Source organism: Hemiscyllium ocellatum, chromosome 8 (genome assembly GCF_020745735.1).
Source record: "Hemiscyllium ocellatum isolate sHemOce1 chromosome 8, sHemOce1.pat.X.cur, whole genome shotgun sequence".
Lineage (NCBI taxonomy): Eukaryota > Metazoa > Chordata > Chondrichthyes > Orectolobiformes > Hemiscylliidae > Hemiscyllium > Hemiscyllium ocellatum.
Window position 1 is genome coordinate 91489418 of NC_083408.1, and position 26799 is coordinate 91516216.

At 38.9% G+C, this 26799-nt stretch overlaps 1 protein-coding gene across 3 annotated transcripts in view; it reads left to right on the plus strand.

Annotated features, from left to right (window-relative positions):
* Positions 1–26799, plus strand: part of LOC132818384 (protein unc-79 homolog) — a 213267-nt gene that overhangs the window by 104027 nt on the left and 82441 nt on the right. The window contains exons 26-33 of one of the 3 annotated variants that reach the window (XM_060829360.1): positions 4216–4395; positions 6016–6070; positions 8114–8124; positions 12201–12487; positions 14775–14957; positions 21900–22062; positions 23635–23784; positions 24652–25866. In XM_060829360.1, coding sequence (XP_060685343.1) covers positions 4216–4395; positions 6016–6070; positions 8114–8124; positions 12201–12487; positions 14775–14957; positions 21900–22062; positions 23635–23784; positions 24652–25866 — 2244 coding nt within the window. The remainder of the gene's footprint in view (positions 1–4215; positions 4396–6015; positions 6071–8113; positions 8125–12200; positions 12488–14774; positions 14958–21899; positions 22063–23634; positions 23785–24651; positions 25867–26799) is intronic. The other 2 variants (XM_060829361.1, XM_060829362.1) reach the window with 2 other exon arrangements.

Sequence of the window (26799 nt, forward strand, 5' to 3'; positions counted from 1 at the left end):
GAGTATACTTAAGAGGGAAGTCAGGAGGGCAAAACAGGGACATGAGATAGCTTTGGCAAATAGAATTAAGGAGAATCCAAAGGGGTTTCACAAATATATTAAGGACAAAAGGGTAACGAGGGAGAGAATAGGGCCCCTCAGAGATCAGCAAGGCGGCCTTTGTGTGGAGCTACAGAAAATGGGGGAGATACTAAATGAATATTTTGCATCAGTATTTACTGTGGAAAAGGATATGGAAGATATAGACTATAGGAAAATAGATGGTGACATCTTGCAAGATGTTCAGATTACAGAGGAGGAAGTGATGGATGTCTTGAAATGGGTAAAGGTGGATAAATTCCCAGGACCTGATCAGGTGTACCCGAGACCTCTGTGGGAAGCTAGAGAAGTGATTGCTGGGCCTCTTGCTGAGATATTTGTATCATCGGTAGTCACAGGTGAGGTGCCGGAAGACTGGAGGTTGGCAAATGTGGTGCCACTGTTTAAGAAGGGTGGTAAGGACAAGCCAGGGAACTATAAACCAGTGAGCCTGACCTCGGTGGTGGGCAAGGTGTTGGAGGGAATCCTGAGGGACAGGATGTACATATATTTGGAAAGGCAAGGACTGATTCGGGATAGCATGACTTTGTGCGTGGGAGATTATGTCTCACAAACTTGATTGAGTTTTTTGATGCAGAAACAAAGAAGATTAATGAGGGCAGAGCAGTAGATGTAATCTATAAGGACTTCAGTAAGGCGTTCGACAAGGTTCCCCATGGGAGACCGATTAGCAAAGTTAGATCTCATGGAATACAGGGAGAACTAGCCATTTGGATACAGAACAGACTCAAAGGTAGAAGACAGAGGGTGGTGGTGGAGAGGTGTTTTTCAGACTGGAGGCCTGCGACCTATGGAGTGCCAAAAGGATCGGTGCTGGGCCCTCTACTTTTTGTCATTTACATAAATGATTTGGATGTGAGCATAAGAAGTACAGTTAGTAAGTTTGCAGATGACACCAAAATTGGAGATGTAGTGGACAGCGAAGAGGGTAACCTCAGATTACAACAGGATCTGGACCAGATGGGCCAATGGTCTGAGAAGTGGCAGATTGAGTTTAATTCAGATAAATGCGAGGTGCTGCATTTTGGGAAAGCAAATCTTAGCATGACTTATACACTTAATGGTAAGGTCCTAGGGAGTGTTGCTGAACAAAGCGACCTTGGAGTGCAAGTTCATAGCTCCTTGAAAGTGGAGTCGCAGGTAGATAGGATAGTGATGAAGATGGTTGGTATGCTTTCCTTTATTGGTCAGCGTACTGAGTACAGGAGTTTGGTTAGGCCATTACAGGACATTGGTTAGGCCACTGTTGGAATATTGTGTGCAATTATGGTCTCCTTCCTATCGGAAAGATGTTGTGAAACTTGAAAGGGTTCAGAAAAGACTTACAAGGACATTGCCAGGGTTGGAGGATCTGAACTACAGGGAGAGGTTGAAGAGTCTGGGGCTGTTTTCCCTGGAGCGTTGGAGGCAGAGGGGTGACAATATAGAGATTTACAAAATTGAGGGGCATGGATAGGATAAATAGGCAAAGTCTTTTCGCAGGGTCGGGGAGTCCAGAACTAGAGGACATAGGTTTAGGGTTGGAGGGGAAAGATAAAGAAGAGACCTAAGGGGCCACTTTTTCACGCAGAGGGTGGTATGTGTATGGAATGATTTGCCAGAGGATGTGGTGGAGGCTGGTACAATTGCAACATTTAAGAGGCATTTGGATGGGTATATAAATAGGAAGGGTTTGAGGGATATGGGCCAGGTGCTGGCAGGTGGGACTAGATTGGGTTGGGATATCTGGTCGGCATGGACGTGTTGGACCGAAGGGTCTGTTTCCATGCTGTACATCTCTATGACTCAACACCAATTGTGTGTGTGTGTGTGTGTGTGTGTGTGTGTGTGTGTGTGTGTGTGTGTGTGTGTGTGTGTGTGTATAGAAGGGGTGTTAGTTAGTTGAGCTTTAACTAGTAGTTATGTGTCAACAGTTCATAATGGTTTATCTGCAGCTGGAATCTACCTATTTCTAATCAACTGGAATTCGTGTTAAGTGCAAAAAATTTCCTGTTAACCTGCATGTAAAAGACAGGTAAACTGGGGAATGCTGTGTATTTTTAAACTCGTTAATGGCAGTGAGGACTTGGAGAATAGCAGGGCCTAAATTCTAGTGTTCTTCCCTAATGAGTTATGTCACTATTTGGGAGGGTGGTCTTTGCCCATCATCCCAAAAGATAGTAACCCCCATCCTTCCTACCTGCCTGCTTGTACTTCAAATCTCCCTTGCCCTTTGATACGGTCTCTAAATTGGGCAAGCCCTCCCTAACCAAAGCCCCACTGACGTATCTTGATCCAGAGTTCCTGTGGGCTTCCTTCCAGAGGTCTGCATCAAACCGAGCAGCGTCCACCATGAAGTTGTGGGGCTGTTGGAGCTGAGAGACAGAAGTCTCATTCTCCTCTAATTTAGCCTGCTATAGCACTTTCTTTTGCTGCTGGGCTTGTTCTATGTCTGTTGACTCACTGCCAACTTTTCTTCCGAGGCTGTGAGCCATCTGCTGCTGATAAATTTCAGCCAGTGTTTCAAATCAAGATTTTGATGAACGTTTGTTAACCAAAGAGATTCTGTTTCCACACATGCTGACCTGCTGAGTGTTTCCAGCATTTCTTGTTTTGAATGCTGTTGCACTGTGATAAAAGACCTAATGTATTGCTTCATACATGGTACTTTGAATAATACTTAATAATGGGCCAATTTTTGGTATTTTTTTTTCTACAGATTAGAGTTTAAGTTTTGGTATTTCAATTCATGCCATTATCATTTGATAAAAATATAAAAATTAAGCATTTGTGTAGTATTGAATAAATTATACAGTGCACAAACATGGCATTTAATACAAATGGTCTGTCTCTCCATATATATTTCCTCTGACCCAGTTCAGCTAATGCTGCAGCCTAATAGAAGTACAGAATTGCTACAAGCAAAAAAAGCCATTTGATCAATTGGGTCTGCACTGACTCTTTTAAAATTTGGGATAACTTAATCCCATTCTCCCACCCTTTCCCCTCAATGTTAAATTAGTTAATTAATTAGGTTAGGGAGGGCTTGCCCAATTTAGAGGCAATATCAAAGGGCAAGGGAGATTTGAAGCCCAAGCAGGCAGGTAGGAAGGGAGAAAGTAGGTTACTAACTTCTGGGATGAGGTTTGCCCCTGATGGGCATTAGTTAAATTGAATCTGCCTCCATCATGCTTCTAAGCAGTGCATTTCAGACCTGAACCATTTGCCGACTGAAAAAAGTTTCTTCTTGTGTCATATTTACTACTTTTCTAAATTACTTTAAATCTGTGCCCTCTCCTTCTTGATCTGTTTGCAAAAGGCAACAGTTACTCCATATCTAATTTGTCCAGATCTCTCATAATTTTGAAAACTTCAATCAAAACTCCTGTTAGATTTCCCTTCTCCAAGGAAGACAGAACTCTCCCTTCATAACTTATCCCTGGAACCATGCTTGCAAACTTACTCTGCAGTTTCGTCAATGTGCTCAATTCCTTCCTGAAGTGTGGCGCCCAGAAATGTCATACTGTATGCTCTATTAACCTTCCGATCCTTTCACCCTTATATTTGTGTAGCTTCTACTTAAAATCAATTTATGCTACTTTCCTCAACTTCCTCTCATAGTAGAGAGTTCCACATTGCAACCACTCTCCAGGTAATGAGGTGTGTCCTGAATTTCCTAGTAAGTATACTCATGACTACCTTAGATATATTATCCCCATTAAATCCTTGTATAAAAGGCTTTTATCAGGTAATAGAGAAAGGGCTTCAGCATGCTTTATCTTTCTTGATGTGCATCTCCTCTTCATTCTGATATCATGTTTGTAAATTTTTTTTTCACCATTTTCAGGACAAATAGATCCATTTTAGAAGATAGAAGTAATAGCTGTGCACAGTACTTGAATAGTGGTCTAACCAAAATTACTTACAAACTTTTCACTGTGCCTCAGTACAGGTGACAAGAAATTCAATTCAATTCAATTCAAGCTTGACACTAATTCTCTGCAATTCTATCCCTCAAGAAATAAACTAATTATCTTAGTGCACCTTTTTTTAGGCAGTGCAACTTTTGACGTCTCAGTTGCAATCAGTTGTCATTTGACAAGGTATTTTTCATGTTTTGCATGTGCTTTTCTTCAGCTATCACTGCTGTAAGGACAAATGTTGCTAATCTAAGTGATGCTGCCATGTGGAAGATCAAACGCGCTCGCTTTGCACGAAACCGACAGAGAAGTGTGCGATCCCTTAGGGACAGTGTGAAAGGTCCAGGAGAGTCAAAGAGGGCACTTTCTCTTCCAGAAACTCTAAGCACCAAACTGCGTAAGTGTTTTCTGCCTGAAAGTGTCATTTTAGCTTGTGATTGTTTTTGGCTAGATTATAAGAATTGTTAATTCAGATGAGTAGGGTTCCATTTAATACGCAAGGAAACTCTTTCTTCATTTGTAGATATAAAAGTCCACTGCAAAATTTGGCTCCATGGTGCTGGAAGTTGTGGTGGGATGGGTGTCTGTTTAGGAAAAAGATGATATTTGCATTGTTTCCAAGGACTCTGGTGTGGTCTGTGTGTAATGTCACATTGTTGAGGTTCATGGCACGGACTATTTATCACAGAATTATTACAGCAGAGAAGGAGACCAATTGGCCTTTTGGTATCTACACTAGCTCTCTGAGCGTCATAACTTAGAGCCAATCAGGGCTTTGGCTTGGCATTTACAGTGACTGAAAGAATAAGCAGAGGCCATGTGGACCAATAAGCATTCCAGAAGGTGCACCATCTTCCTGTGCAAGAAAGAGGCAAATGTGATAATTTTTTATTCACAGTTGATTAGTTTGTGAGATGTTGCAATGAGGCCTGAAATGGTACTGTGCTTAGGAGGTTGAGGTAAAGTTTGTGAATGTTGGGTCTTTGCTTGATTGATTGTGTTTATAGGTCAGTGATGGGTGTGCAGTATCTCAGGCTAGTGGTACAATCTATATGGTATTTGAAGATTCTCTCCTGAAGTTGATATGTGAGCATACAAATTAGGAACAAGAGAAAGCCATTTTTGCCCCTTGGGCTTGCTCTGCTATTCAATAGGTCATAGCTTTGCAACTCACGTGATCATTAAATCCTTTGGCAACCTTCAAATCTTGAGTGAGGGGGAGGTAGGTGAACAGTTCTCAAATTAGACTTTGCTATAACTTGCCAATGTCTTTAGTGCACATATTCCAAAGACTTCTGGCCATCCTTAGCATATAGGACATCACTCCTCCTTTCTATCTCTTAGTTCTCCAGTACAACATTTTAAACGTTTGGTGCATGCGTATGGAATCCTTCCTCATGCAATATTCAAAGAATTTCGATACCACCAACAACAATAATGTACCTTCTTTTAAAAGGGGCATACAAGCTTTAAGTTTGGTAGGATTTTAGACAGGAATTCATGATCATAGGTCACCAGATGATGCGTGCATGCAGCCAATTACTATTTTGAGGAGTGATGACTGCACGAACTATGGAAATGTCCCATCTGAAGAAAGTTAGTACCTCAGCTGAAGAAAGTTAGTGTCCTGCCTGTGGTGTACGCAGTGGGTGGCACTATTCACAAATCTTGATCCCTTTGCTGTTTTTGGAAATTATCTGACTTAACACTCTCTTACTTTTCAGAATGTCTTCCAGTACAAATTCTTTCCTACTAACTTCATGTATACAGCATTAAGAATTACTTATATACAGTTTCTCCATTGATGGACAAAACAACTGCTCAAATTTCCATTATTGCTGACTGTTAACTTCTAAAATCACGTGTTACAAATATTAGTTTTACCAGTTGTTGTTTTAGGAATTGAGCTCAGATAGGTAAATGATGACAGTGGATGACCTGTTAAGGGAATTATTTGTATTCAGAAAATTCCATGATTGCATCTTATGTGTTCTTCCTTTGTTTCTAATTTTTACAGCTTTGCGACTGACGAGACATGAGCAATCAGCTCCAACTCTTGGTGCGATGATGGAGCATGCTATGCATGGTAATCCAATATCAGTGTTTCCATATTTAATGCAGCTTAGAATCTAAGTTATAGTGACCATTAATTGATGTTTCAGTAACATACAGCACCTAATGTATTATCAAACATCAATTCAAAATTGTGTTATATACTGCTTCAGGCAACAGATGGATCTAAAATTCTGATCTTTCAGGGATTCCAATATTAAAATCTATTATAAAATGAGTAATATTCCTCTAAATTCCTTTCAGTGATAATCATGAAATTACCCCCACCCCAACAATTTTGCTATCTGAGCAAAAGAAGGGAGAGTGAATTTTACGGTGAGAATGTCAGTTTGCCAGTGCATAATTAAGCATTTTGTCATAGATAATGGAATATTGAATTTAAATTACTAGACTCTAAAGTGGCTGCTACACCATATGCATGATGGATAAAGGGGAACCAGAAAATGTAATCTATTTAGATTTGCAAAAAAAATTGCAGTAAGATATTGCACCTAAGGCTGCCTAATGGTGTTGGAGTTATAATAGCCTGATAGTGGATTAGTTATCTAGTAGAAGACAAAGTTGGGATAAAGTGCATTTTCAGGATAGCAACCTGTAACTAGTACAATGTCACAGGATCTGTCCAGGTATCATTAGAATATATATTGATGACTGAGAAGAGGAAAGTGAATGTAGCATCACCAAGTTTGGGGTTGACACAAAAATAGGTGGGAAGGCTAGTAGCAAGGATAAAACAAAGAATCTACAGAGGGATATAACCAGTTTAACTGACTGGGCAAAAGCCTGGCAAATTGAATATATTACAGGAAAATTTAAGGTTCTGCATGTTGGCATTAAGAATAGAAGAGCTGAATATTATTTAAATGAAGAGAGACTAAAGAAAGCTACAACATCTATGGATTTGGGATTCCTTGTGCATGAATCACAGAAGGCTAGCGTCCAAGATTAGCATGTAATCTGAATGCAAACGGACTATTGGTCTTTATTTCAAAGGGAATAGAATACAAAAATAGAGAATTAAAACAAAGTGCTGGAGAAACTCAGCAGACCTGGCAGCATCTATGGAGAGAGAAACACCACTCCTCTTCAGAATGGTTAACTCTATTTTTTTCTCTCCATAGACACTGCCACATCTGCTGAGTTTCTCCTACACTTTGTTTTTATTTTAGATTTCCAACGTCTGAAGTATTATAAGTAGGAATTCTCGATAAAACTATACAAGATATACAAAATATGTTAAATAAATTAAAAATTAATAGAAACACAGTGTCAAGTGATATGTTATAATTGCATGATGTGGGAGCTGATGGACCCTATTGTGGTTCATGGTGACCTCATCTGTAGCATGTGTTGTTTGCTTAAAGAAATACAGCTCAGAGTTGATGAATTGGAGTCAGAGCTTTGAACACTGTAACACATCAAAGAGGGGGAGAGTTAGCTGAATGCTGTATTTCAGGAGGTAGTCACACTGTGTAGATTAAGAACTTCAAATTTGGCAAGTGGTCAGGGCAGGAAAGTGTGACTATGAATGAGGCAGATCGAGGGATCCTGAATTTAGCATTGGAGTAACCCCAGCTCTTGACTTTATCCGGTAGACATGAGGTACTTGCTCCCTGAGTGGATGAGAAATAGTACTGTATGGGGAATGGGGAAACTGACCACAGCGCCATGGTACAGGAGGCCATTTAAGTGTGGTTGGGGGAGGCTAAAACACAAGCACATAGTAGGGATTCAATGATTGGGGATAGAGATAGTATCCTGTGTAAGCAGGATTGAGAGTACTGCATGGTCTGTTGTCTGGTACTGAAGTGAGGGACATTTCATCCGGCATGAAAGGATAGTGGAGAGGGAGAGGGCGAATCTAGTTGTTGTGATCCATATGGGGAATGGGGAAATCAACATAGTTTCAAAATCAAGTAACAGGACGGAGAGTGAAGAAATGGGAATCCTACTTAAGGTATGACAGGTATGATGAAACTATAAAAAAGTATATTGATTAAATCAGAAGAGAGAAGTAATAAACAGAGTCTTACAGCTCAGAGACAGACCCCTTGTCCAACTCGTGCAGTCTGACCAAGTTTCCTAAACTAAATTAGTTCCATTTGTCTGCATTTGGCCCATATCCTTCGACCCTTTCCTATGCCTGTACCAATATCTTTTAAACATTGTAATTGTACCTGCATCTATCACTTCCTCTGGCAATTCATTCCACATAAGAACCATTCACTATGTGAAAAAATTGCCCTTCAGATCCCTTTTTAAATATTTCTCCTCTCTCTCACCTTAAAATTATAACCTCTAGTTTTGAATTTTCCAACCCAACTGAAAAGACCTTTGTTATTGACTTTATCTATGCCCTCATGATTCTATAAACCACCCTAAGGTCACCCCTCAACCTCTTACACTCCAATGAAAAGAATCCCAGCCGATCCAACCTCTTCTTATAACTCAAAATCTCTAGTCCTTTTAACATCCTTGTAAATCTTTTCTACACCCTTTCTAATTTAACAATATCCTTCCTATACAATGTCTAAAGTATCAGAGCTGAGGGACAAGTTACAGTGTATGGCCCAAATAAGAGTTTTGTATACAAATGCATGGAGTGCAAGGAATAAATTAAATGAGTTGTGGGCACAGATTCAAATTGGAGATCTGATATAATAGCCAATACTGAGATGTGGCTGCAGGATGGTTGGGACTGGGAAATAAATATACCATGTTATAAGGTTTACAGGGCGGATTGAGAAAAGGGCAGAGGTGGTGGAATAGCCATTTTCCAGTCCTCTGGGATCCTCCCCCCCCGACTCCAGTGATTCCTGAAGGATAACTACCCATGCCTCTACAATCTCCTCAGCTTTCTTCTTCAGAACTGAGGTGTAGCCATCTGTTCTCAGTGATTTATCCACCTTCGGACCTTCTAGCTTCCCTCGTACCTCCTCCCTAGTGATGGCCACTACACTCACCTCTATCCCTGACTGTCTCTGGAATGCTGCTGGGATCTTCCACCAATCTGACTGATGCAAAGTACCTATTCAGTTTCTCTACCACTTCTTTGTTCCCTATTACTACTTCTCCAGCCTCATTTCCCAGTCGTCCAGTGCCCACTCTTGCCGCTCTCATATATTTTATGTATCTAAAAATATTCATGTAATCTTCTTTTATGCTACTAACTAGCTTACCCTCATTTTCATCTTCTCACTCATTATTGCTTTTGTTAGTTATCCTCTGCTGGTTTTTAAAGACTTCGCAATCCTGTGGTTTCCCACTAATCTTCACCTCATTGTATGCTTTTTCTTTAGTTTTTATGCTATATCTGACTTTTCTTGTTAGTGCTGGTTGCCTCATCCTCCCCTTAGTATGTTTTTTTTTCCCCAGGGATGAATTTCTGCTGTGTCTTCTGAGTTAACCCATTAATTCTTGCTATTGTTACTGTACTGTTTTCCCTGCTAAGCTCCCTTTCCAATCAACTCTTGTCAACTCCTAACTCATGTCTTTGTAATACCGTTACAATCAATTTAAGGATCTCCCTCTCAACTGCAGGGTGAATTCTATCACATCATGGTCACTGCAACTTTAGGGGTTCCTTCACCTTCAGCTCCCTCATCAAGTCTGCCTCAAATATAAATCACCAAATCTGAAATTGCCTGTGCCCTAGTGGGCTCTACCACCAAGCTGCTCCAAAAATACGTCTCATAGATATTCCACAAATTCCTTTACTTGAGATCCACTACCAACCTTGTTTTCTGAGTTCACCTGCAGATTGAAATCTCCCATAATTATTGTAACGGTGCACCTTACATGTCTTTTCTGTTTCCTGATTTATTTTCTTCCTCACGTTCTGACTACTTCTAGGAGTCTGTATGTAACTCCCATCAGGATCTTTTGCCTGTTGCAGCTCCTCAACCTTTACACACACAGATTCCACGTCTCTGCCCATTTGCCTATCTTTTCGATAAAACATGGATCCTTGGATGTTTAGTTCCCAGGCCTGGTCCCCTTGTTAGCCATGTCTCTGTGATACGCACGACAGAGTACCTGCCAATTTCAACCAGTGCTACAAGTCATCTACCTTGTTTCATATATTGTGAAGTATAAGTACAACATCCACAATTTTGCATTGACCTCTTCTCATAGTTGTCCTCTTACCTGCTATGCCTGAAGTTAGAACCCTGACCCTTTCCATACTCTCTGTCCTCTTAGTTATTCTGGAAACCTTATTAACTTCTGTTGAGGCCTCCCCCTTATTTATCTTTTTGCACAGTTTTCCAAGTCACTGAACCCACCCCTCCATGATTTAATCTAAAGCCCTATCCAGAGCCCTGTCCCTAGTTATGTAATTTGCCAAGACTCTTATCCCAGCATGATTCAGGTGGAGCCCATCCCATTGGAAGAGCTCCCTCCTTCCCTTGTATTGATGCCAATGTCCCAAGAATTTGAACCCACTTCACTCATATCAATCTTTGAATCACGCATTTAATCCTCTTTAATCTCGTTGACCTTGTGACAATTAGCTTGTAGCTCAGGCAGTAATCTGGTGATTATTACCTTTTTTGGTTTTGCTTTTTAATTTAGCCCCTAATTGCTTATATTGCCTCAGTAGAACTTTTTTCCTCTTTATACCTATATTGTTGGTAACTTTCTGGACCACAACAACTAGATCATTCCCCTCCCACTCTAACTTTCTCTGCAGCCCAGATGAGATATCCTGAACCCAGACACCAGGCAGGCAACACAGGCTTTGGGATTGTTGATCCTGGCCACAGTGATCAGTGCCTGTCCCTCTGACTGTACTATCCCCAATTGCAACTACATTTCTGTTTTCTCCCCCAACTTGAATGGCATCCTGTGTTATAGTGAATTTGCTCAATCTCCCTGCAGCCCCACTATCATCCACAAACTAAGCATGAATTTCAAACCTGTTAGACAGGCTCAGGGCCTGAGGTGCCTTCAGCATAACATCCTGGAAATCTCTACATACCTCAGTCATAGTCACATCCTCCTATCCTGACCACTGATCAAATTTGAGGTAGTTAATCTGAAGTGGTGCAACTGTCTCCTGAAAAACAGCATTCAGGTAACTCTCCCCTGATGTTTGTGTTAAAGTTGCTCAAACAACTAACAATTGTTACAGATATGGCCACTCCGAATCACAGTAGGGTTCACCAGCTCCCATATCATGCAGGTACAACACATTTCCTGGCCCTGCATCTCTATTTACTTAGCTTTTAGTTTTACTTTTTGATGTTTACAAATTTCCTACTGGCCTTTTAATTTGTAATCTGTAAATATTACCCCTATTTACTTTCAATCTGAACTAACCTATAGGCAAATTAGAAGCTATTGCCAACCAGTGAACTTATGGTTTTCCTGTGATGTCACCCTCTGTTTTGTGCTGGGTGTCTGATTTTGTGCTTCATTTTATCCTGTTAAAAGATCTTACAAACTATGAGCCAAAAGACCAAACAAAAAAATACCCTCTGCACCAAATTCCCACGCTGCCTTCAAATTCCCCAAGCTAAATACACACTTGGGCTGTGTCTCACTCCAGATAGGATCTCTCCTTCCTGACCATGCATGGCTTACTGGAGAGGCAGATAAGCACCTGCCATAAAGGTATGAATTACTAGAGTGTGACCGGGATAGTTTCATACAGAAATATGTGTTGGGTTCAACAAGGGAACAAGCAATATTGGATTTAGTAATGAGTAATGAGCTGGATTTAATTAGTAATCTAATTGTGTGAATATTTATCAAATAGTGATCACTACATGATCGAGTTCAGTGTAGCATTTGAAAGCAAAAAGCATGAATCAGTATCTCGAATTTTTGATTCAGATAAACCAATGAGATGAGATAGACTGTTCATAGTAAACTGGGAAAATCTGCTAATGGGTGAAACAACTGAGGAACATTGGGGAATGTTTAAAGAAACAGTTAAAGCAGTACGCAATCAGTTTATACCCTGAGAGGGTAAAGATACATGTCACAAAAAAAGTATTAAATGAGTCAGTTCTTACTTAATTTCAACACAGTTACTATTTCTATTACTTTTGCCATTTGTATTAGTTAGCAGAGAATGTAAAACAAAAAGCTAAGAGAACTAAACATAGGGTCTTTTGCTATATTCAGGTCAGCAGTCTTCAGAGGATGATGCAATCATCAAGGATCCTTTACCTGAAGATGCCGGCATTGATCATCAAACAGTCCATCAGCTAATCACAGTTCTAATGAAATTCATGGCGAAGGATAAAAGCAGTGCTGAAACTGATATCAGCAGTGCCAAAGCATTCAATACAGTAAAGCGGCATCTGTATGTGTTACTTGGCTATGACCAGCAGGAGGGGTGTTTCATGATTGCCCCTCAGAAAATGAGAACTTCCACTTGCTTCAATGCTTTTATTGCCGGAATAGCACAGGTGGAGTATGTCATTATTAAGGTATTTAAATTAGTTTATTTTGTTTATTTGCCAAGGAACTGGGTGTTGCATCTATTAAGAAGTCTGTAAAACTGTAATGCACGTGCCGTTGTAAAATCAAGGTGCTGTTTTCCTCCTTAAAGATTATTGCAGTTAATTTCCTCTGATTTTATCCCAAAACACTTTCACAACTGCCCTATACTTTTCTGTGGACCTTACTGACATTGTTTATTAAGAAATCTAATGCTTCTGTGAAAAATCTGCTTTTTTTCCACATGCTACACAAATAAAACATGAGACAGATGCAGTAGATCAATATCTGACAACATTACACTTCCCATTAGTCCTGTTGTTGTGTCCAAGGAATTATGATAGCACCCGAGAGAACCTGCTGACGATCAGAAACATAAAAATCAATCTGCAATCAAGCTTACAAATGAACTGGAGAGGAGACCAATCTTTTTCCTTCCCTTTTGCCTATAAAATAACAGTAGCAATCTTTCAAAAGTGGTTTTGTTGATTAAAGTACTTGAAGAAATCCAAAGAATGAGTTCTATAATGCCTTACTTTAAACATGTCCTCTGACATGAGAAAGAGAGAGGCAGCAATGTGGCTGCTAATTCATTTCCTTGGATTTTATCTAACAATACTTTCACAGCTTCTTTAAATGTTTCTTCAGGTCACACTGACATTCTCTGTTAAGGAATATTCCAACTGTGCTAATAATTGGCTTTTAGTGAATGAAAGTATATTTCTCTCTTTGCAGATCTTGCAGCAGTGCATTGGTTCTCTTCCTTTAACAGCCATCTTCCCATTTCTTGGCCTCTACAGCTCAACCTTGTTACTTAAGTTAGGGTGAACTCAAATATATGGTCAGCCCACTTCACAGCAGGTGGCACAGTTTTACAAGTAGCCAACTTCCACTCTGATTTTACTATGGTGGAAGTAAAACAGGCTGATGTTCTGAAATTGCAGTTATGCAGCTTTGCATTTCTGCCTTTAGAAGAGGTCTGTTAATTAATAGTCTTAATTTGCTCACAGTTACATAACTCTAGCTTGACCAGAAAAGCATCTCGGGCTCTCTAATGGTCTAGTGCTTTAGTCGTGCCATATCTGAACTAACATCATTTGTAAGAAATAAGCAACCTCTCTTCTTCCTGATGGTGAGCAGAACTGACCACCAGATGGCACTCTTCAATAAAGAAAGAAAGACTTGCTCATTATTTTTGGGTTTTGTTTCTTTCAAAACATTGACTGAAGAAACTTTACTAAAATAATTCTCCTACTGATCATTTATTAAAATGTTGAATTGTCATAATTGTCTTTGATTAAATTAAATTAGTTCTTTTACTGCTATGATTGAACTCAATCACTATTCTAGCACCTCTTAATTTTTATAAGGGTGTTTAATGCCTTGTGTAAGCATAATAAGGTGATGAAGAATGTAGTTTTCTTCAAATCCAGTGTTTTCAGCATTATCTATACTCTGCTAAATCTCCCTTGAAAACAGCTATGAAACACCACTATGGTTAGGTGTGAGCATCCTATTCCATGGGACTGCAAGTTAAATAGAATAAGACATTTTGGGAGAGAAATGTTTAGTTTCATTGACTTGAATGCAGCTGCGTGCAGTAGAGCAGGCAACAAGGTGATCTCACCCCTTTTGTGGCTCCTGGTTCAGGCCAGTTTGATACCCAAAATGAATAGCTTCAATTATGTCAGCGATCAGTTGCTGTCTGAACAATGTATAAGCCTGACTAAGTCATTCATTTTTTTTCTTTGCTTGTCTGCCATTCCCATTGCCAATTATGGCTTGACTTCTTGACTCCACTTTAGCCCAATAATCAGACTAGATTCAATCCTAGATGCGCTGTGTGCTGCATGATGAGCCAGTTTGCTGATCTGATGGTTCCAAGACTGCTTTAATTTTATATATAAATAATATGATAAGATATAGTTATTCAGATCCAATGATGTTACTCATAAACAAAACTAGTATATTCTTTGAAATTATGTTTTCTCCTGAAAGGTGCTCATATTAAAGATTCTCCTTTTTTGTGATGTGGATTTTGTGTATAAAAAGCAAAATTAATACTGAAGGTTGCACTTCAGTTGCCACCCTAGGTTTTCCTACATTATGGAACCATGAAACTAATAGATTGGAATAATTCTGTGATGTGCCATATGTGATCATTTACAGGAGGCAATCTACCTTGCAGGATTAAATGACTTGTTCACAGTTTTGTAGTCACAAAATGTTTGATATTTAATGCTACATTTTTTGTAGGTTATGGATTACAACATTGGTCTGGGCAACCAACTTCTTCCCCTGGTGGTGCAAGTGCTAAAATATTGCACCTGTCCACAGCTTCGCCATTACTTTCAACAACCCCCACGTTGTTCACTTTGGACTCTGAAACCTCATATACGACAGATGTGGCTGAAGGCTTTGCTCGTGATTCTGTACAAGGTATGACTATGTATTCAACTAAATTAATATGAGTCTTGATTAGGGTAATAACCTATCCCAAATAACGTGTAGAGATTGCATTATGGAATTTGTCATAAGAAAGACAACACACTGATTGTAATCCTTTAGTGATGCAGAAATATAATCAAAACATTCAGTTTCTCTGCATTAGATTAAATCACGAAATTGGTGATTACTGATTAAATTGAAGTGAGATTGATTGAACATCATGAAGTGATATCAGTTTCATGTTAGCACTGTGATTTACTAAATCATCACAGCCGTAGTTTGCAAGATATTTGCAGTTGATTATTCAATGATTTAAAACTATTTAAGTGACTTTAAATGATTGTACATAATATTTTGTTTCAAATCGTTTGAAAGCAGATCTAGGTTAAAAACATGCCTTTGGTATAGCTGAAAAACAATATTTACAATAGTGGTGTTATTCTCTCATTTCTTTAGTAACTCAGAGAAGCCCTTTGTAGAATTGTAGATAAATAATTTACAATTGGAAGTCAGGAGGGAGTTGACTCAACCATTTATGTTCAAATTTTTCTGTGGGTCACCGCCATTTGCTGGCTCTTAAGCAGTTCTAATTCTTCTTGTCACTTATTGGTACCACACTACAAAATGTTTTGTGCCATCACTCTGAAGTCAAGACTTGTCTTCATAAGAACTGTGCAATAGTCATCCCTACCAATGTTGTTGTTGCTAGATATGTTTGAAGCAAGTAGGTTGGTGAGTTTAAGATCATTGTGATAATGCCCTCATCACCTGAGGCAGGTCCAGTTTTGAAACTTTGCCTTTCAGTACTTCAACTAGTGTTAAAACTACCAGGTCAGTCTTCATTTTATAAGTTAAGGTAACTTTCTGCCCTTGCTTTCTTCAGAGATTTCTTTAAGTGGTGTCCAGCATGTTGGAGTATCATTTCATTGGTTGATACAATGAATATAGCCATTAATCAACAGAAAATTTACTAACCGATAATTGGCCTGAAGCTGTGAAACTTCAGATTAACTCTAGATAATGTTGAGGCACAAGGTCTCCTAACTACATTCAACACGCATACCTATATTTGATTGTTCTATGGTGGCTCAGTGGTTTACATGCAGCCTCAGTGTTAGCGACTGTGGTTTAATTCTAGTCTTGGGCGACTGTGTGGAGTTTGGACATTTTCCCCATGCCTCTGCGGGTTTCCTCTAGGAGTTTTGGTTTCCTCCCACAGTCCAAATCGCAGCTTAGGTGGAATGGCCCTGTTAAATTGCCCATAATGTCCATGGATGTGTAGGCTAGGTAAATTAACCATGGGAAATTCAGGGTTACTGGGATAGGGTAGGGGAGTCGGTCTGGATGGGATGCTCTTCAGAGGGTCAGTGTAGATTTGACGGGTTAAGTGATATGCTTCCACACTATAAATATTCTCTGATACCACCAGTGGGACATTTTATACCCACAATTACTGATGTGGGATATTAGATATTAGGGTGATAGAAAAAAAAGTGTAAAGCTGTTGTTTGATTAGTCTTTGGAATAGCTCTTACCATGTGAACATTTGTAGATATTAATGAGTTCTTTGCAAAATAAATGGGGTTGGGGCTCCCTGAGTATTGACTAATTTGACTTTTTTGGGATGTAATTCTGACCTCTAATTATAGCTTTACAACTGAGTGGCTTTTCAGATCAATTCAATTGGAGGTGTAGTGGACAGCCAGAGGGTTACCTCCGATTACAAGATCTGGACCAGATGGGCCAATGTGCTGAGAAGTGGCAGATGGAGTTTAATTCAGATAATGCGAGGTGCTGCATTTTGAGAAAGCAAATCTTAGCAGGACTTATACACTTAATGGTAAAGTCATAGGGAGTGTTGCTGAACAAAGAGACCTTGGAGTGCACGTTCATAGCTCCTTGAAAGTGGAGTCACAGGTAGATGGGATAGTGAAGAAGACATTTGGTATGCTTTCCTTTATTGGTCAGAGTATTGAGTACAGGAGTTGGGAGGACATGTTGCGGCTTTACAGGACATTGGTTAGGCCACTGTTGGAATACTGCATGCAATTCTGGTCTCCTTCCTATCGGAAAGATGTTGTGAAACTTGAAAGGTTTGGAGGATTTGAGCTAAAAGGAGAGGCTGAACAGGCTGGGGCTGTTTTCCCTGGAGCGTCGGAGACTGAGGGGTGACCTTATAGAGGTTTACAAAATTATGAGGGGCATGAATAGGATAAATAGACAAAGTCTTTTCCCTGGGGTTGGGGAGTCCAGAACTAGAGGGCATAGGTTTACGGTGAGAGGGGAAAGATATAAAAGAGACCTAAGGGGCAACTTTTTCACGCAGAGGGTGGTACGTGTATGGAATGAGCTGCCAGAGAATGTGGTGGAGGCTGGTACAATTGTAACATTTAAGAGGCATTTGGATGGGTATATGAATAGGAAAGGTTTGGAGGGATATGGGCCGGGTGCTAGCAGGTGAGACCAGATTGGGTTGGGATATCTGGTCGGCATGGACGGGTTGGACCGAAGGGTCTGTTTCCATGCTGTACATCTCTATGACTCTATAATTACATTTCGTGATACTAATGTAACATGAAAGTTTACCTTGATAGATGTGGCATTTTTGTTTTTCAAAAATATTGGTGCACACTTTTTTAATCAGAATAGTGCAGCTTTCCTGAAAAACTCTATATCATTGAAAAACATTGCTCAAGAAGACCCTATACTCCACTCAATCATTTTCTGCTGTTTCCTTTCACTGTTTTATATTTTCATTTTCCATACACATCTCCATTTCAACTGCCTCAAAGGCTATTGCTGTTAAAGCAATCCATATTTTCATATTCCCCATTTAAAATTATTTTCCTAACACCCTCCTTTTCTTTTGTTGTTTGTGCTTTCATACTGATTTGCTACAATTAACTAGTAGCAATCCTTTAACTTAAAGCCTATCAAATTTTGAAGGCTCTATTTTTTCAATAAAACTGCTTGGTTTTTTTCAAAAAAGTGTAGTTTTCAAACTTCATTGTTGTAGTGAATATTTGATACATTGCACCTGTGGCTTTAACATCCTTCCTATAATTGGGGGTGACAGAATTATAATAGTCAATCTCTGATTTATAATGTCTTGTTAAACCAATTTCAACCCATTCCTTGCTTCTATAATTGATACTTCATTACAAAATCCAGAACCTGAGTTGTCTTCCACCTTTTCCATCTGCAGTCACATCTTTGAAGATCTATTTAACTGCATCACCTAAAACTCACTGACTTTGAACTTTTAAATTTTATGAAGCATATCTGACCTGAGACTGCTTTCATTTCTAAGATATGTTGGTTTTACAATCAATGCCTGGCACCACCAGGCCTTTGCTGGTTTTACCATCTGTGGCAAAGTGATGGTGCTCGGGAAAGTGAGGACTGCAAATGCTGGAGATCAGAGTCAAGAGTGTGGTGCTGGAAAACCACAGCATCTGAGGAGCAGGAGAATCAACGTTTCGGGCGTAAGTACTTCATCTTCCTGAAACGTTGATTCTTCTGCTCCTCGGATGCTGCCTGACTTGCTGTGTTTTTCCAGCACCACACTCTCAAAAGTGATTGTGCTTTCTGCTGACCTTGAAGAAATCTGCGACTGAAGAACTGGCAAGCTGTATTTTGTAGATTTCATCCTTTCCACCATTAATTTCATTCTGGCAAATACTAGAGGGGATCTGTGGACCTGGATTTTCATTCTGGAAGGCAAGAAACACAAGTTGAGCCAGTTTGCAATGTGTGATTCTATATTCTGTCTAGCAGTGCCTGTGTATAATAATTTCATAGCAAGATGGCCTACTGCCAGGCAGCTGCCTCTGGAAACAAGCCTAAGAAAGGAACAAAGGCCAACAAATACTAAGGTGGACTCATTATTAGGTATACCTCCATTCAAGATATTGGCCTAGTTTTGTCATGTTGGGCACCGAACCCTTCGCTGTCATGTACCCCTCCATATCCCCTCCTTAACCCCATATCTACATCACCCAGTATTGTTATGGGTAGAATTCATTAAGCATATAATAACATAAGGAAGTCTTTGAGATACTCAGGAAATTGCCAAAATAATCAAACAGCTATTCAAAAACTTCTTCAAAACATTAAACCAATTTAAATCCTACAGACTTTCTTTCTAACATGTCTGGAGGTAAGAATATCTAGCCCTTGGCATCCAGCAACAGTGATGACATCAAGCAGATTAAGCAGCCAATCACAAGGCAGAGTTCACTCTAAAAGCCGATCAGGAAGTAACTAACAAGTTTTATCATTCATATTTTGTACTTTTACAGAAAAGAAAATAAAGACATGGATATACAAAAATAATTAAACTTCATGTTATTTCCACTTTTACAATTAAAAATAAATATTATAAAGTTCTATAGTATTCTTGTCATGGAGTTGAAAGGTATGATAGGACATAATTTTAAGTTTAGTCCTTCAGGACCAGAGGAGTTGTTCAGCGCTTCTTATGACTTGGTATGCCACTTACAATACAGCTACTCCTCATTCAACAAATTGTACTTTTTCATAGTTTTGATAGCTGAAATAATGTACATCACTGCAGTGATTTCAAGGTGACTTCCATTTGTGAGGATTTGGAGATGCTGGTTTTAGACTGGGGTGTACAAAGTTAAAAATCACACAACACCAGGTTATAGTCCAACAGGTTTAATTGGAAGCACACTAGCGTTCGGAGCGACGCTCCTTCATCAGGTGATTGTCCTGATCACGTGATGAAGGAGCGTCGCTCCGAACGCTAGTGTGCTTCCAATTAAACCTGTTGGACTATAACCTGGTGTTGTGTGATTTTTAACTCCATTTGTGAGGACTTCAAAAGTATATCCCATGAAGGAGTGGGGTACCATCAACAGCTGCATCAGGATTTCTGTGTTTAACTGCACAAGGACTGACACTTGATGTTGCTTTTCATTTCATAAAGTAGTAATGGCACACCTTGACAGTTTTATTATCATTACAATCACAGAACCTGGGCTTTGATGCTTGCTTTTCTGCCTTTGAATATTCCGCATTATGGAAGTTAATTCTTCTCCTGGAAAGGTTTCATCTGCAAAACATCCATCAAATTTCAAAATTCTAGGTTTCTTAATTTATTTCTTCAGTTATTGCTTTATCAGTCATTTTAGAATTTACCCACATTATTTACACAAATGTCTGCATCTTAATTGCAACTTGCATAATTTACAGTATTCACAATTTGGAATGCCCAGATAACCTCTGATTGCTATGAGGAAATGGCAAAATCAAAGGACATCAATTGATATTTAATATATATGAATTTGCAGAAAACATTCAGCAAGTTAATGATCTTCTAACTCATATAACAATACATGAGCTCTTTGCCCAATTTGTTATCTTACCAAATTTGTTTTGACAATAAAAGTTCATAGGATGTGAATATTATTTATTGGGCCAGCATTTATTGCCGATCTCTAATTGCCCAGACGGCAGTTCAGATTCAGGAGCAGTGTCCAAAAGCATATGATTTCAAATAAATCTGTTGGACTATAACCTGTTGTCTTGTGATTTTTGACTTTGCCACCCCAGTTCAACACCAGTACTTCCATGTCAATAATATACTTAACAATCCAGCCTTTTACAACTCTATCTGGAAAATAACTCCATAGATTCACTGCCGTTTGAAAGAAAAAAAATCATCCTCATCTCGTTTTAAATTAGCAATCCCTTAACACCGAGATTGTGCCCTCTTGTCCTAGATGCTCCTACCATAAGAAACAACCTCTCCATATTTACCCTGTCAAGTTCTCTAGGAGTCTTCTATATTTGAATAAGGTCTCCTCTCATTTTTCTCATCTCCAATGATTACAAGCCCAACCTACTCAACCTTATTAGAAAGTCCTCCATACCCAGAATCAGCCTAATGAACCTACTGTAGACTGCATCCAAAGTCAAAATGTAACTTTGGTTAGATAAGCAGACTGTTCACAATATTCCATGTGTGGTCTGACTAGTGCCATGTATAGTTCTAGTAATTTTTATACTCCATTCCCTTTGAAATAAGGGCCTTCCCTATTACCTGCTGAACTTGGTACTAGATTTTGTGATTCATTAACTAGGACCCCCAAATCCTTTTGAGTTCCAGTTTTCTGCATTCTTTCCCCATTTAAATAGTATTCAACTCTTCTGTTCTTCCTGCAAAAGTGCCCAACCTCACTTTTACCACATTCTATTTCATCTGCTAAGTTCTGCCCGCTCAGTAATCTATAGACTCTGTGTCATCTCCATGACATGCCTTCCCAGCTTTTTTGTTGTCATCTGCAAACCTGGATAGTACATTCACTCTAAGTCATTGATACACATCGTAAATAATTGTGGCTCCAGCAGAGATCCCTATTATACTCCACTAGTTATGGTTTACCATCCTGAAAATGTCCCTTTTAATACAAATCTCTATTTCCTATTAGTTAGCCAATTCCCTACCTGTGCTAATATTCTACTCCCAATAGCATGGGCCTTTATCTTATTAAGTAGTATTTTGTGGCACCTTGTCAAATGCCTTTTTGAAATCTAAATATGTTACATTTACTGGTTACCTTTATCTATTCTACTTGTTATCTCCTCAAAGAACAGTACTACATTGATCACATGATTCCCCCTTCATGAAGCCATGCTGACTGGGCTTGATTTTATGATACTTCTTTAAATGCTCTGCTATTGCATCTTGTGTAATAGATGATAACATTTTACCATGGTCAGACATTAAGCTAATTGACCATTGTGGGAAAAGGCAACTGTGGAGTACGGTTTCTCAAACATTTGTGTTGGCAGCACTTTATACAAATGTAAATTATGTGGAGGTTAGACCTTTGATATGTTTGTTTTAAGATACATTTTTATCACTTCCAGATATATATTGCACTAACATTTTTATTTTCTTTCTAGTATCCTTATAGGGATTCCGATATCAGCAAAATTGTATTGCATCTGATCTATATCACGATCAATACACTTAATGCACAATACCATAGCTGTAAACCCCATCCCACTGCTGGACCCCTTTACAGTGATAATAGTAACATTAGCAAATACAGTGAGAAAGAAAAAGGTAAGATATACAGCCATAAAGCACACGTTTTCTTAATATTTGTTATATTTATAAAGTAAGAACGAATATAACATTTTCTCTGTGTATATGTTTTATTAACGTTGATAGACATTGGAGTCTAAAAGTAGGAAGGTATCATATTTTGTGAAAAAAAAACTGAATTGTTCCACTATAGAACTCTATAGTCTCAACGTTTGTTGTAGTGGTTCTGTTCGCCGAGCTGGGAATTTGTGTTGCAAATGTTTCGTCCCCTGTCTAGGTGACATCCTCAGTGCTTGGGAGCCTCCTGTGAAGTGCTTCTGTGATGTTTCCTCTGGCATTTGTAGTGGTTTGTCTCTGCCACTTCCGGTTGTCAGTTCCAGCTGTCCACTGCAGTGGCCAGTATATTGGATCCAGATCGATGTTTGTTGACAGAATCTGTGGATGAGTGCCATGCCTCTAGGAATTCCCTGGCTGTTCTCTGTTTGGCTTGCCCTATAATAGTAGTGTTGTCCCAGTCGAATTCATGTTGCTTGTCATCTGCGTGTGTGGCTACTAAGGATAGCTGGTCATGTCGTTTCGTGGCTAGTTGGTGTTCATGGATGCGGATCCTTAGCTGTCTTCCTGTTTGTCCTATGTAGGGTTTTGTGCAGTCCTTGCATGGGATTTTGTACACTACATTGGTTTTGCTCATGCTGGGTATCGGGTCCTTCGTTCTGATGAGTTGTTGTCTGAGAGTGACTGCTGGTTTGTGTGCTGTTCTGAGTCCTACTGGTCGCAATAGTCTGGCTGTCAGTTCGGAAGTTCATCCACAGGAGGCTCCCAAGCACTGAGGATGTCACCTAGACAGGGGACGAAATGTTTGCAACACAAATTCCCAGCTCGGCGAACAGAACCACAACAACGAGCACCCGAGCTACAAATCTTCTCCCAAACTCTCAACGTTTGTGTTAATTACGTGCCTCCTGCCTAGTTGTTATCTTTAACTCTTCATGTCTTCCTACTCCTGCACCCTTCTCAGGTTGAGATCATGGGTATGATTTGCTTAGAGATATATGCCATTGCCTTTGCTTCTGGTTCCTATCTGATACAATTATATTGGGGTAGTTGACAAATTACAGCAATCAATCTGTTCACTTAATGCACAGGTGGTCTAGAAATGACACTAAGATGGAGAGTTTTATCTAAACCACAGGCATAAAGTCAACTTTTATCTCCCAAACATACTGTAAAAACACCTCGTCATTGAACAAATTACCCAACTGCCAAAGTCCAAAATATTTTCTGGAAAAAATCTATCTAATTTGATGTCACATTATTTTTCCTCTCCTTCAGAAAGTAGCCATGCCCTATATATTATCAGGAATTTGCCATGTAGAAACTTACACTTTCAAATGTTATCAGTCCATGGCCCTGGATATTGGTGTCTATGCAGCATCTAATAACATAAACTGCATTTTAAACAAGGAAACACTTCTGATTTATTTTTTATGTCACAATAAAAAACTTATGCAATTATGAATAGCTGTTGAAGTGTCTTTAATGTTTAGATCTAGAAAGTATTTTAATGCTTGTTTTTTCTGCCTTTGCCAGAGGAAGATAGTGTGTTTGATGAATCAGATGTACATGATACACCGGTTGGAGCTTGCAACAAGGAACCACAGACATTCTTTGCAAGACTGAAGAGGATAGGGGGAAGTAAATCAGTAAAATATCAACCAGTAGAGATGAATGCACAGAAGAGTAAGTTTTTATACTTCTATAGAAGAAACGTAAGGCTTTCAGAGGTAATTTAGCATTACATGTCAACAGTGCAAGACGCCTGTACTTTCATGTGTTTCTCATCTTGTGTGTACCTGCTCGGAAATTGCTGCATACTTTTGATCTTGACACGCTCCCATTTCCTGCACCTGCCCAGATAATTAAAAAGACAAGTTAAAAATTATAGCCAAAGCATCAACAGCCAAAAAAGGTTGCAATTTAAATTGTTTGAATTTAAAGATTGTCCCATCCTTGTTCATGTTGTCCAAATCCTACAAATAAATGTTCACAACCAGCAGGAACAAAGGTTCTATGTGCTTATACACAGAAAAGCAACAACTGTACAATGGGCCTATCCAATTCCAAATGATTACTGGATTTCCAAAGGTAAACAGAGAGGTTAATGTCATTCAAACTATGGTGGCCTACATCAAGTTGTCCAGCCTACAGCCCCAAGCCCATAGCTCCCAAAACCTTGGCATCTCAAGCAATTTCTATTTCTCCTTTGCTAAAATATCCTGTTTGAAACTTATGGCCTTAAAAATTTGCAATTGGAATTCTTGATATTGTTGCTGCAGCTATGTAATAAATCAAAACATACATATTTGTTAGTTCCCTGAAGTTACACTATGCAAATTTGTAAATACCAGAAACTCAATTCTAAATATGCCTGGAAGTCTGTTATTTTTAAAATTTAGGTTCAGCTTATTTGTTTGTGATTTGTATGTTTTGGCATACACTAATTAATGAATGTTTCATTTTAACTGATGTATAATTGTGAATTTAATTGGATTTTGTTGAAGTTGTGTGCATTAATTCTTTTTGTAATCTTCATGATTTTCCCTTTAGGCTCAGAGATAGAGCTGTCAGAGTACAGAGATTCCAGCCTTTTGCCAGACAATATAATGCGGTATGGTACATCTCCACAATTGCAAGAAGGAGTTGCTCAAAAGAAAAAATTATATGCAATTAAGCAGCAGTCACTTGATATAGGAAACGCAGATTCTGTCCTGTATTCTTTAGATGAACATCGCAGAAAGTCATGTCTGGATAGGTATGAATCATTACGACAAGCAAGCTTCCCTTCCTGTTATCCTCACTTGGCAAGCTTGTATGGAAGACCAGAGCAGGACTTATCTGTCAGTGCAGAAATTGGAGAAGATCAGGAAAATATTTCCACTGCAGTAAACTCTCAAGAAGGGAAACGACCATTAATACCAGAAGTTAGACTCAGCTGCACGGAAACATTTGAGGCAAAACTTGAATCTCCTGAGAAACATCTTTGCTTTCATAAAGAAGAAAGTGATTTGATTGATTTATCTTCTGATTCGTCATCTGCTCCTGAGAAGCAATCAATTCTATCAAGTTCTGATAGCGATTCTTTGGTCTTTGTGCCTCTTCCCCCTCTCAGAATTGTAGAGAGTGATGAGGAATATGAAATGCAGAATACCCCTAATAATAAACCAAATGGAAAAACTAATGTGATCTCTCAGAATACTCCATCACATAGTTTAAATGTTACACCAGTTGTAAAAGTTAATGTTGAAGATTGCTCCAAAGAGTCAAAATGTCTGGATTTTGGTATGACTTCTTTGCTAGATACTGAGAACATTTTATCAATAGGTCTTGTAGATGAAAAAGATTTTGAAAATCTAACACCACAAAAAAATTCTAAGTGTTCTGGCTGTGAAAGTCCACTAACTCTTAAACAGAAACGAGAAAACCTCAGGAAATCATCTGCTGTGGTTGAAATATCACAAGATGATACAGATGATTTGCATAGAGATGATATTAAATCTGAAAGCCCATTGCCAAGTCCCATAGTTAAAACAGTATTTCTCAAGCTGCCTACAGAAATAGAAGACGGTGAAAAACCAAATACAGAGGCGTCTACTGATAAAGATACTGATCAAAAAGATGATAGTGGTGAAGAAACAGAATTCAAAATCCAAATTGTTCCACGTCAGAAAAAACAAAGGAAGATAGCTGTTAGTGCTATTCAGAGGGAATACCTTGACATTTCCTTCAACATTCTTGACAGAATCGGAGATCAAAGAGACACTGGTAAGAATTTGAGATGATCATATGCAAATTTGAATAATGATATATTGTAGTCAGGTTTTTTCAACATGAGTTAATTCCATGTGTTTCCTGGTTAATTGATTTTTAAATTTTGATGAGGTAACTTGTGACAAGGCACAGCAGTTGAAAGTTGACTGATTCCAAATTTTTCACAATTTTAAACCGATAATTAGATTTACCGTAATGTAAAGGTAAAATTAACATAAAAGTACTAACCTGAACGAAAGCTCAAAGGGCGGGTGATCTTGTGAGAAATATTAAATGTGGCTTGATATGTGCGGCAATGTTAATTACAATTCTGTTATCTTGCACAAAAAGGCCACCCTTACATTTTTCGCGTATTTATGTTGCTCTGAGGTTTCGTAATCATGATACTGAATTGGTTACATGCTTGTTCCAAAGCAGCTATTAAAAAACATCACTAGTTATCAGTAACTAAGGGTATAATTTCAAAAATTGTTGTTTAACATATGTTTACACTGGTGATGGTTACTCTGGTGATAGCATAATATAGTTTTAATTTTGTGCTGTGCAAGTATGTGAATCAAGTGAAGGGATCAACAGCAGCAATTCTTATTTCCCAGTTGAGAGGAAGGGCAGCAGACAGCCTAATAATCATAGTTGCAAAAATGAATTAGTTTTTTAATATTTGGTTGCTAGCCTACTGGAATGGGTTTTTTAAAAAATCACCCCTGCTGACATTGCGCATCCCCAGAACGGAAGGAGCGAATGTTGGCGTAAATGGATAGAGTTAAGTGTCATGTGGTGATGATTGAGTTCATGACTAGATCAGAAAAGAGTTGAACTTCTTTGGAGTTGTTGGAACTGCAGCCATCCTGGGAAATGGAGAATTTTTTTTCACACCTCTGGCTTGTACCTTTAGACCATGGACAGAATTTGGGATGTTAGGAGATG